Source organism: Augochlora pura, chromosome 3 (genome assembly GCF_028453695.1).
Source record: "Augochlora pura isolate Apur16 chromosome 3, APUR_v2.2.1, whole genome shotgun sequence".
In the NCBI taxonomy this organism is placed as follows: Eukaryota; Metazoa; Arthropoda; class Insecta; order Hymenoptera; family Halictidae; genus Augochlora; species Augochlora pura.
Genome location: NC_135774.1, coordinates 15,578,376 through 15,591,383, shown reverse-complemented (window position 1 = coordinate 15,591,383; position 13,008 = coordinate 15,578,376). Strand labels below are relative to the sequence as shown.

At 49.1% G+C, this 13,008-nt stretch overlaps 1 protein-coding gene across 1 annotated transcript in view; it reads right to left on the bottom strand.

Moving 5' to 3' along the window:
- Positions 1–13,008, bottom strand: part of Dtn (transmembrane protein 132C dtn) — a 99,679-nt gene that overhangs the window by 6,795 nt on the left and 79,876 nt on the right. The window contains exons 4-7 of the mRNA XM_078196764.1: positions 8,403–8,634; positions 1,967–2,110; positions 675–1,517; positions 163–601 (exon numbers count right to left, since the gene is read on the bottom strand). Of these exons, the coding sequence (XP_078052890.1) occupies positions 163–601; positions 675–1,517; positions 1,967–2,110; positions 8,403–8,634 (1,658 nt within the window). The remainder of the gene's footprint in view (positions 1–162; positions 602–674; positions 1,518–1,966; positions 2,111–8,402; positions 8,635–13,008) is intronic.

The window sequence follows — 13,008 nt, the reverse complement described above, 5'->3', positions numbered from 1 at the left end:
TCCTTCCCGCGCGACGCCTTTGGATCGACTGCGGGAGGACATCGACATCAACCGAGCCGACGGGGCGCGGGGATGGGTGCCAGCCAAACGCAGAGACAAACACAGAGAAGCGTGCTGGTAAGCGACAGATCAATGCGACAGACGGGAACAGGGTCTATTTACCCAAGAGACTGTCGCGCATATCTGGCTCCACTTCCCCCCTGCTGGTCTTCCTCTCCCTGTGATGGTGCGATCCCACTGTCCCGCCGCCGTCGTTCTGCACGAACTCGGGTCGATTCGGCAGCTCGCTCGAGGCGAAGTCAACCTCGACGTTGGCCGAGGCGCTCGCCAGAGCAGAGGTTGTCGTCCTTTGCGATACTTTGCCGGACCTCCTGCTGCCCAGCCGGCAGGCTTCCGCCAACTGTAGCTTCACCCGCAGCAAATCGCCCCGACCCTCGCCCACGGCGATCACCCGAGGATGATGGGACGCAACCATCGGTGCGAAGGCGACCACTTCCGGGTCCAGGCTCTCCACCGACAGATGATAATCGGTCACGGCGATCTCTCTCAGCGGGGTTCTGGTCCCGTCCGAGAATTCGACGTCTATGTCCAGCAGACCCTCCTGAAAGCCCGGCGACCCCGTTAACGATTTCATCCCCCGCGAACACGTTACCGGTCGAAAAGGTCTACTCTACCTGGTACTTGGCAGTCAGCCTCCTCGTGACCGAAGTCTCCGCGACGTATCCGTTCTCTATCGCCGTGTCGGGACTGATGGTGAGCTGCAGACCGGACACAACCCTGACCGATAGCCTGGTAACCGCCACTCGGACGTTGCCAACCTTTACTTCCTTCGCTCCGATGATCCTGCCGGTGATCGGCGACAGCACCTGCACCTCCGTTATACCTACGCCCCGGCCTTGGACGATCCTCCCCTGCAGGAGGGTGGCTATTCTCGGATCGGAGACACGGAGCATCCCCATCACCAGGTCGGTGACACGCAGCCAGGTTCTACGGTTCACGAAGTACGAGACTCTTCCGGAGTCGTGATCGGTGGCCAGAAACCTCGCGTGAACTTCGACCGGGCTCTGCTGGAACCGGAGCCTGCACATCGTCGACCCGCCCCTCTCTATCGAGTTGATCGTGTCCCAGCCGGGATCGTTGCCACGGAATCTATCATCCTGGTCGTCCTCCTCCAATATTACGTCGGCGTCCTCCGCGTCCAGAGACGTGTCGTCTATCGAGTCCTCCAGGTCCGCGGCGCTTCGTTTCTTCGTTTTCGCAGAGTCGGCCGTCCTCGGACTGGTCGCGTTCAAGCTGCGTTTGCTCTTCGCGCTGGCCACGTGCTCCTCCGGCACCTTCCAGCCTTTGATCTGACTCAGCCTGGTGTCCTCGACGGTGATCGCCAGGGGGAACTCCGGCATCCAGACCGTGAACTTCGCCAGGCCGGAGTACGTCCCGTACTTCACCAGAACCGACGCGTTGCTGGAACCACGGATCTCCGTGCCGTCCACGTACACGCTGCTGCAGGACGAAGACACCTGGGCACGTCGATTATGAGATTAATTTACACATACTTTCGGTTAGAGGTTTGATTGTCTCGCGTAGGATTAATACGAAATATATATAGGGTGGGTGAAAGTCGTCATGAGATTGATCAGAGCATGATACGACATCTCTTAAAATCTCGACACAGTCTTTAATATTTGACTTATTAAAATTAAATAACGCAGCGGCAAATGCTTCGATAAATTTATTTAATATTCCATCGAGTCACAAATAAATTAATGCAGCTGGGTGTCTACCCACTGCGAGTCGCCGGGACAAACGAGATGTTGCTTCGACTAAATAGACAAGGCTTCGGAATAAATGAAAAAACAAAATAAAGAGGAAGAGGGAACAAAATAAATGTCCGACAAAGGATTTAATTGTCTGAACATTTTAATAAGAGTCCCGGGAATTGTTCGCGTCTTCGTAAGAGCACGCGTACCTTGAGCACGCTCTCGTCCTCGGAGTGGCAGGAAGACTGCAGGGTGACGTCCGCGACGGATCCAGCTTGGCTGACGATGAACACCTTCATTCCCTGGGACACTTGGCGGCCGGTGAGCACCGCGGTGTTCATCACCTCCCAGTTCTGCGAGATAGAGAGGACAGAGAGACGGAGAGAACTCGATTAAATCGTGGCCTTTGTCGCCGAGGCTCGTTAAAACGGCCGAGCTCCGGAGAAGGGGGGGGGGGGGGGGGGATAGTGGCTCGATTCGAAGGCGCGATGCGATCGTTCCTCATCGTCCGGCGCTTTTGTTTGCTCCCGGGGGCACGCTGCCGGAAAAGTTTCGCGACCGGTCGCGAACTCTGCCCGAGGAAAGGGTTCTAAAGGGCCTGTTGGCGTATATATATAGAGAGAGAGATAGAAAGGCCTGTCGGGATCGCCGGACCGTTCCGCGTCCGTGTCGGTGGATTCGCGCGCGCACGCCGCGGCCTGTATGCAAGTTATTCCACGCGCCGGCTAGCCCCGTACAGGCGTGTGTGCAGTCTTGGTTTCGCCTGTGTCCGCGTCTGTGTACTTTGCTAGCGGCCGGCAGAAAGGGGGGACGGTCCGAAAGGGGTGCCGGGAGGGGGACGGGGCCGGTGCACGAAGCCATTTCCAAGTTGGCTTCCGTACAGTCTGCCCTTTGGAAGGAAACATCAAACGACTCGGATATTGCAGCGAGGGAATTTAAATCTCTGACCCCGAGAGAGCCGCCTCCTCTCACCGTCCGTCCGTCCGTCCGTCCGCCACCCCAGACCATCTCCCGTCTCTCGGCCCGTACGTGCGGACGGACGCCTGCATCTCGCGGCAGACTCGCTTTTCTCATCGATGAGACTGATCCCGCCGCCGCGTTCTCGGCGGCGCGGGAAAAGGCGCCGACCACCGCCGCCTTTTCCCCGTTTCTCCCTAGATCGAATAATCCTACCGCTCGCCCCCGTCCCTCCCCCCCCTCGCCGTCGGGCCGCCCCCGATTTCATATTCACCGGAGGGAAAACTCAGGGGCCGAGGATCGCCGGCCGAGATTCCCGAAGCAAAACCAGGACTCGTTTCGGCGGTTTTGCCGCGCGAATCTAGGCCTCGGCGACCAGAATCGCGGCTATGAATAGCCGCCTTTCTTTCGCCGCGATCGGCCGACACATCGAGGCCTAGATATTTCCAAGGATGGCGCAATCACTCGCCCGACAAAACGTTTCGTTCGAATTAATCATCGTCTTCTCGCCGCTTCTTCTCTGTGAGCTCCTGTGTGCTCGCCGGACGTTCAAACGTGGCACGCCGACAGCTGTTCGAGTCGGCGAATCCGGGGCGACGTGGCTACACCCTCTTTCAACGAGTGGTAGGACACCTGCTGTTTCATATAAATTGTGATACTTCGTTCGGCAATATTTCTTTCAACAGTAATTACGTATGAATATTAATTAGTTAACACGTCCCGTGCCGAGCTGTATTTAGTCGACTCTTCGTTCTGGTCGATTGAAGATTTAAAAATGAATATATTATGTGTATTTATTAATTAATCCTTTGCACTCGAAGCCATTTTAACTGTAATTCTAAATTAACTTCTCTGACATACAGCATTTCCATTTTATACGACAAAATGTATTTTATGCATATGAAATCGAATCTAGTATCATGCAACAAGTTATACTATTAGTCATTTCTGAAATTTAATTTTTCATAATGTAAAAATGATCTTGAAACATGCTGTAACAATTTTAGTGGTGCCTCAGAGTCACCACTCCAGTGTAAAGGGTTAATGTCAATATAACTATGAAAGAGACTTTATTATAGTCCATTCTTTTGGTGGAAATTATTTCTTGGATTCCAACTTGTCATCAAATATCTTTCTAACGCATTACATAGACATTTAAGCGTGTACTAGCAGTGATACACGTAGCACGTAATGTGTTAAATATATCTGATTGATACCATCTCTATATGTAAATACTATTTCAAGGAAATTTTATTTTTCAAATTATGTATTACGCAAGCAGAAGCAAAGTATTTCAAGAATTTATTTTTCTTGATCCTGGTAGCGAACAGTGTGTGGACAGTGCCCCGTAGGCGTGGCCAAGTTGCTCCCCGGTCGCGGAGACGGGGTGCCCTTCGGGGCAATCCGCGGCGAGGCCTCTCGAACTGTTCCCGAGTTCCAGGAAGCACGAGGAGAGCGCTATCCGTTAGGTGTGGGGTTTAGATCGGAGAGCGGCCCGAACCAGGGAAGTTTATCGGGAGATCTCTGATCCACTTAGCCGGGGCCGGGTTCGCAGTCTCGACGAGATTTAGCTATGCATTATCGAAGACGCTGGGGCTCGTCAAAGGGCTCCAGGATCAAGTGGAATCCTCCGGCCGGTATACCCGGCTGGCACACCCGCCCCGGGTATTTATGCCCGCGACTAAACGGCCGGGCGCCGAAATGTTTCCCGTCGCTGATGAAACGGTCGCGGGATCCTTCCGCTAAAATCGCCGGGTCCCGCGGCGGCGAGAAACCCGGTGTCAATGTTGCCGCTAAGCCGGACGAGAGGTTTACGGGGCGAGCTTGGTATCCGTCTCTTAATTAAAAACTCCGCCCCCACCACCGTTGGCCAGGCCGCTCCGTAGGAACGGCAATTAGAGCGAGGATGATCAAGAAGCGTCCTGCGACTCTTCTGAAGGAATATGTAAACGAATTAATTAAACGATTCGTTAATCAACACGCCCACCCCCCTCCTCCCCACGAGGATGGTCGCGCGCGTGTATCGATTTCGGAGGACTCTCGGCTCGACGTCGCGAGTCCCCGGAAGGACACCGTAAGAACGGAATCAATTAACTATTTTCACGGGGAGAGAGAGAGAGCTTACGAAATCGTGGCCGAAGGAACCGAGCGGCGAATAAATTACTCCGGGGCAGTGTCGCCCCGCTCTGCCGGACCCGGGATAAAAACGGCGGGGCCGCGCCGCTCGGCGGAGCAGCTTTATCTTCGCCGAATGGAAAATGCAACTCGCTTGCGCTCCGGGAACGTTAACTTAGCGCGACTACCTCTTCCCGGAACAGGGGGGCCGAGTGTTTTCTAATGTTTTGTAATAACCCACGTTCGTGAATAGAATTTGTTTATTCAGCGGAGACCCTCGCGAATCTACCGGGTGTCTGTACTACCCTGACGCGACTGAACAATCTTTTAAGTCTAAGGACAATATGGTCAAACGTTGCGATTTATAAATATTTTACGATGATTCAGATATAGAATATGGGATTTATTGAGAGTCGATTGCGCGTCTTTATGGGAGAGTATAATTGTTTGTTGCAAAAGACTAAATGGAATGTTCAATCTTGAATTATTTGAATAGTTTGAGATGTTTCCTTTTTAATCTATTCAAATAATTCAAGATTGAATATTCCATTTAGTCTTTTATTCCATTTTAGTCTTATTCCATTTTATCTCCTTTTTATAGTTCTTTTAATTTTCTTCTTATGTCAAATTGCAAGGTCTCAATAATGTCATGCATGAAATGTACAGTGTATAAAACCGAATTCTCCAAATTTTTTGGTCGAATCAACCCCAAATTAAATCTAAATAAAATCAAATTTAACAGAGCAATCTATATTATAATTTAATTTATCTGATAATTTAATTTCATATTTTATACGTGACATCCATATTTGTAAACCAACGCAACAACCATGAAATATACCTTTGTCACAGGCAATAGCTTTCGCGGAACCGTCCGGACCGTGTTCACGGAATTTTCATCCGCCATTCGCGATAGCTATTACTAGATCCCCCCCGATCGAAGTGAACGAGTTTCGCGACACCGCCACGGGGTGTTCCGCGCGTACCGAAGTAATCATAAAACCCCGACGGATTCCGGTCGGCTCGCGGTCGCGCCGCATCGATGAGTACAAATGGACGTTTATTTGTCGAAACGTCAACATCAACGAGCGTCGCAGGGGGGGGGGGTGTGCAGCGAGCGGGATCAGGCGGAAAGAGGTTCCCCCGTCCCCATCTCCTCGCGGCGCTTTATCGTCAAAGGTGTATCGATCATTCCGGGGACACCCCGTAGCTGACCGCGTCCCGTCGGTCGCTTTGTCGTCGGTAGGAAGGCATTATCCTTTGACGCGCGCGGCCCCGGAGTCGTTTGGCCGTGGAAGCGAGTCCCTTCCTCGGTCGGTTTCCAGGGCGAGGAACGACCGGGGCTGGTGGATCGTTGATCGAGCTCGGAAGCGGATTCTCGCGCCGCGCGCTCGCGCCACGTAACTATACTCGCCCGGTATCGATCGGCGCATTTGCCGGGCGGTTATCGTGCAACTTAGCGGATTCTTTTCCAAGAGATTTCGAGGAGGAAGGGGGAGTGGGGGGTAGGAACAGGGGCAGACATAAAGGGTGTCGCGAAAGTTGGTCGCGATAGAGAAAGACGTTTCAAGTAACTTTTGCCTTGGCGAAAATGGAATCCGTGGCTTCGTTCCTGAGTTATTAGCGAAAAACGGTGACCAATGAGAAGCGAGCTCGGTTGCCCGGTGGCGGTCAACGAGTGGACGAAGGCTAGTTTCGCTGATTGACTCGGCCACCTCGCGCCAGTCGATCTTGCCTCTTATTGGTCAGGGTTTTTCGTTGATAACTCTTTAACGACGTCTCGCAGAAGATTTTTGTAAAGGAGAAGGTTGCTCTAAATTACCTCAGGAACTCATTTCTTCATTGTTGGTTATTTTTGCGATGCTCTGTATAGATGAAAAAAATATATAGGGGAAAAGAGAAAGGGCGTGGGTGGACGAGCAGGTTCGGGGTTGGCTTTGAACAGTGCCAGTCCCTGCGAGAGACCGGCGATATTGGCTGGTCCCTCCCGGGCCACCTGGATTCCTCTATTCCCAAGGCTGCCGCGATCCTGTCGCGGAATTCCGCACGTCCGCCGGCACAGTTGGCGGGAATGAAAATCGTTCGACACGTATACGTTCCTCGACCGGGGGGGGGGGGGGGGGGCACGCTCCGGGAACAACCGTTCGAAATTATGCTCGCGCCACCCCTGTCCTTCGCTTTCCGTTGCGAACGCGACCATGCACCGGATGCTCCGAACCGGTCCTAAGCACCGTTTCGCGACTCCTTTCTCGGAACCCGTTTCCCTTCGACACCCTTTTCCGCCCTTATTCGTTCGCGGTCTATTAAAAAAAGGAAAAACCGGCACCGCGTTCGTTTACGCGGCCGCTCGATTTTACTATAGTTTTACCACCGCCGCGGCACGGAGTGTACCGCCGGTTTACAGCGGACATTGTACATTTGTTAAAAAGCAATCACGCCAGCCGCCCGCGGCCCTGTTGCGCGAAAATGTTTACCGTGTTTCCGAGGCGAACGCACATTCGACGCGGGCACACCGTCGACGCCACCTCGGGGCTCCGCGAAATTGGGGAGCAACGGGGCAACCCCCTAATGGGCCGAGACAATTTTCGCTTTTTGGGATGTTCTCCTCTGCCTTCGTTCCCGCAATTTTCATCGAGTCAGAAATTGTTTCAATTTGGTTGCCGCGAGTAACGTTCGCGTTCACGTAGACGGCGCACGAAACGCGTTTATCGCGAGCGCCGCGTCGTTATACCGCGAGGGATTGGACGATCGACCGTCTTATTCTATGATCGAGGCGTCTAGAAATCGTTTGAGGTTAGGTTTACGGGGCTCGTAAATACTCTTTAACTTTCGATTATTCAGATCGCAAAGATACGGTTACGAGCGGCGGGTTTTATGCAGTTGTAATAAAAACGAGGGGATGATATTCAAAAGACTGAAATCATTTGAAGAATTTAGAAAGATAGTATTGAATAATGTTCGATTTATTTAAGTTATTAAGAAAGGAAACAATTGTTAAACTCTTTGTTTTACAGTCGTTGCAGACAATTATTATATTGCAGTGTTACTTGCGGCAAATTTTGCAGTAACACAGATGAACAATCAGAATTTCTCTTATCATTCCTCCTCAATAAATTAAACACGATATAAAGATATCTTCAAAATTCTTCTAATTTCTATAAAATTGGTTAATTATAAAAAAATATGAACGATCTTATTAAAAAGGTCTTTCCTCTTATAATCACTTCAATAAGTTATCGTTACTTGCATAAATAAATATAAAACAGCTGCAGTCATTTCTACCGTAGATCTATCATTAACCCTTTTACAAACTACCCGTTGGACCACTCCTACGCCTGGATCCATTCTTATTATCAATTTTTAAGCACGCCCCGACAGCCAGCGATGCAGCTGAAATTGTCCTAGATGCGTTCATAGAGCTTCTCTAATTGGACTTAATGGAAATAATTGACTAGAAGCTGGAGAAGTCGGACGAAGCCCTCGAACGGCCCGATGGAAATGGACCCACACACACAAGCGCGCGCGCGCGCGCGCGCCCGAGGGTTAACATTTAGGGTGACCCGTGGTTCTTACCTTGGAGATGGGCAGGACCGCCTGTATGTCGTCCTTCTGTATCTCGAACCTGGCCTGCAGCTTCCGTCTCTCGGGATGGTGATCCCGCATCCCGTTGTACTGCGAGGATCCGGCGTCCTCCTCGTCCTCGAAGGTGTAACGCACGCCCCATACGATCCTGCCGCCGTCCCAGTTCCCCTCGACCCCCTCCTCGCTCGCCTCGAGAAGCATCGTCAGGATTTCCTCCGCCGATCTGGACAAGGGAAAACACAAACGATCTCAGTCCGCTGACCCCTAGGTCCGTCGTCTCTTCTCCCCAAAGGAAACACGTGCCGCAACCCCTCGCCACCAACCCCCTCGTCACCGTCCCCGGCAAATTGCTTCATTCCCGTGGATACTGGTCGCCGGGATGCGCGCGCGCGCGCGTACTTTATTCGCGCCGGTTATGGGGACACTCGGCCGATCTCGCGGTCCTCGATCGGCTATGATCCGAGATTGTCTATGGTACTACTGCTACTACTACTACTACCCCCTAGTGGTGGCACGACGATGCTGTCTGACGCAGCAGATGGCTAGCGGGGCCAGATTATTTCGGGGGAATGGTATTCGATCGAATAGCTTCCGTGGCCTAACGAATGTTTCCGTGATTAGTCGATCAATTCCGAGATATCTTTGAGCCGAAGAACGAACCCCGGGTGGTTCTCGGTAATCGAGTTATTCTATGGCTCCTGTTATAGAAAAGTGGATGTGACATACAATATACATCGTAATTGAAATTTTATTTGCAATTCTTCGGTATTTCAGGAACAGTAGCCATGAATTTTTAGTCATTCCCTGGGAAGCTAATAAATGCCAAAATGTCAGTAAACGGGTAATGGTAATTGAATTTGCGGATTTTTGTGGAAAATAGAAACGTTCTTTATCGATGATAGCAGACAATAGAACCGAATAAAAGTGTCTTCCTTTCTGTAATGATTTTAATAAATCGAAAATGATATAAGTGAGTAATATTAGATTTAAAAAATCTGCTTCGACGACTTAAATTTCGTCTATCAATTATCACAATAAATCCATAAAATCCACGGTCCAATAATAATAGTAACCGTATCATTGTTATACTTATTACTATATTACTATCCCTTGAATATATTGGTTATTGTATTATTGGTTATAATAATATTAAAGCAATTTAATTAATTAGAATCAAACTAAAAAGTTCACATTTATCAAAGAGGTTATGTCATTATGACTCTTTGTTATGTCAATCTTCGTTATGTCAATGACATTAGAACTCTTTCGCATTCGAAAAATCATAGTCGAATTCATTTTGCTCGAATATATTGCAATAAAAGTAAATTTTCAAAATTGCTCAGAAATGAATGTCACCCAGATAGGGGTGACGCGGCGACGAACGTGTTAATTGCCAACCCAATATTATTATACGATAACCATCCCTATTTTCACCCGAGGAAACCATGGCTTACGATGTTAACCCAGTCAATCAGCGGTCGACACTGTCGTTCGAAATGAAAACGACCAGCACAGTGTGTACACTTGGACGGGTCGATAACACGTCCGATCTTCGCGGCGAGAATAGATCGGGCGGATCGCGGGGGTGTCTCCGGGCTCTTTTGTTTTCTATGGAGAGTTGCCGGGTAATCGGCAGTGGGCTAAACCGCCGCGCCGTCACGGCCGGAGTTCGCCGGCGGGTTTTCCAAGCAGCTGACGAGAATTTGAACAGTTAGCGGAGACGACGGGGGTGTTTGTAGTTCACAAATGGCCGGGGTTACGTAACGGCATGCGGCGGCAACGGTTGGGCGCTGCGAAACCGGGGCCGTTACACGGAAACGCAACGACGTTGACGAGAGAGAGAGAGCCGGTGGGTCAGGTCGTTACGCCGGGGCCGCGGTGAACGAGAGAGAGAAAGAGAGAGAGAGAGAGAGAGAGATCCCGTCGAAATGGACGGCCGTTACGGCCGGATTTACGGGTCGGGACGATTCGTGTTCGCAGACGGTTCCCCGATGAGATTGAAGGGTAGCACGCGTCTGGCTTCCTTTCACGGCGGGCTCGTTGACGCGCGGTGGAGGACCGGGGTTGGGGGGGGGGGGGGGGTCCGGAGGGATCTCGAGATCCGCGACGGGAAATTCGACGCCTCGGCGCACGGTGGTCCGGATTAGCATAAGGTGTGACATTTTACCGAAAAATCAACTTTCACGTATCGATCTGTATCGAATATTATATATTTATTTCAATAAATGTTCCCCCGGGCATACAAAGGCTACTCGGGGGTGTGCCAGGTTATGTCAGGTCTGTATGTTATGTCTGTATATTATGTTATGTCTGTATCGAATATTATACTACTTTCTAAATGTCTACCAACCTCAAAAATATAAATATTTGCACGATTTAATAGAATTTTTAAATGATGGTTTAAAGTCGGACTGCCTGAGAACAGTGGTTTTCTGTTTAATTATGGCTGGTATTGTGTGCCACCTTCCGTGCATAAGTTATTAATTCACGGAGCAGATAATATTCATCTCGCATTAGTATTAATAGGACAACTTTCTGAGGAAGCTCTTGAAGCGCGGCATAAAGATTTTAAACAAATTAGAACACGAAACAGCCGCAAATATGTCGTACATGTCCGCCATACGAATCAAATCGTGTACTAAAAGAAAAAAATAAGGAATTAGATCCAGAGGCGTTAGATTTAATAATTAAATGATAAGAAATATAATACTGATAGTTATAATTATAATTACAATACTAATAGCGATAATAATAATAATAATAACCGTAATAAATTAATGTATTTTCACATAGTTAATCCTTGATCCGAAATTATTTCATTGATCGAACCAAGTTTCGCGTTTGTACCTTCCACGAACGAAGAGTTACGGGTCAATGGCACACCTTACGTCAATCCGGACCACTCTGCGCGTCGCAGCGTCGGAAATTCCCAGAGAGCAAAGGCGGAAAGACGATTCGTCGTCGCGTTGTGTTTCGCCGTGGCCGTGTTCGTTTTCCGGGTTCGCGACGGCTTTTCCGCGAACGCTACGAGATATCGCGGCGGCCCGGCTCCGGTTGCCCAATCCCATTCCGAACTCGATCGAGACGCGATCCCGGGTGATCGGGAGACCCGAACGAAATTAAACCGGGAATTTTTGCGACGCTTCCACGGCGAGAGTGGAATCCGGGCGACGACGACGACGACGCGGCGCGACGACGACGAAAATGGAACCGGATCGAAGGGAAATAGAAGCGAAAGGAAGCTGGAATAAAATTAGCAGGGGACCAGTAATTCTCGGAGTCGATAGGTTCGCGCTTTAAGCTACGCGCACACCGGACCCCCCCCCCCCCCCATTGTTCGCGTTTCTCGCTCGAGAAAATTGCTCGTCGACCGTCGCTCTAGTAATCCGGCGAGTTTCGAGCATCGGAAAATATGATAATCGTTCCGCGGGCTAGAAGACAGAGGGGGGGGTGGAGGTCGGAAGATCCACGGTGGTCGATTTCCTTAGAAAATTGCAATGGAATTGGGAGGCAAAATGGTTTTTGGTATATCGTGATTGTAATTGTTTCACAGTTTTCTATGGTGGAATTGTTTTATCGATGTCGGCGCAGTTCGCATTGTTTGAAAACTGAGAATATAGAGTATTTCTAATGATAGGATTTTCAAAAAAATTTATTAATAAAATTATATCCTATTATATTCTAATAGTTATTAACCCTTTGCAGTCGCAGTCATTTCAACTGCAAGTCCAAAGTATTTTTTTAGACTCACAGTGTGTCCAGGTTATATAACTGGGAGCATTTTATGCATTATGGAATTAAATTTTGCAACTTGTGCAACAGTTAACATAACCTTGACAATTTTTTGAATACGAGTAAATTTGTTAGAAATTATTTTGAAACGTGGCGTAATAATTCTTAGCGGCGCCTGAGTCGTCACTCGACCGCAAAGGGTTAAGGTAAGTCTAAAGGGTATAATAAAAATAATAAATATATAGTAAGCCAATAATAGAAAGTTCTGCAATAAACGTCTGATCTTCCAAGTATTGTAACAGTACATAAAAATAAAACGTATGTAATATAACAGTACATAAGCAGATATTTATTATTGCAAGTATTGCATTAAAAATTTATCGGAGATAAAAAGAAATTATCAGTTTTGAATTTTGAAGATTCCACCCATATTATCTGCTTAGCTCGCTCAATTTATTAACCTGTTAGTTGCGTACGACGTATATACACGTCATAAGAAAATGGCAACTTTGTATCTTATAATAAATATACTCCTCCTACAATTTATGTAAAAATGCTTGTTACAAAATTTACCTCCAAAAAATATCGGCACAGCTAAGTGGTTAATTCGTGTCCAGAAACGTCCTGGACCTGTCCGATGACAAGAAGAAGCCTCGAATACACGCGAAAAAGAACCTCCCCTTAAAATCCCAGAAAAATCGAAACGACGAATCGCGGCGAGGTGAGCCGTTCTACGCCGTTCGCCACATCGCGCATCGGAATTGTTTTTGCGAGAGGCATGTTCGAAGGCGCTTCGATCGGCAAAGTTTCCGAGGGTTTGGCAAGCGGCGCGCGTAACGCAAATAGTTCGCAACAGCAGCGATAA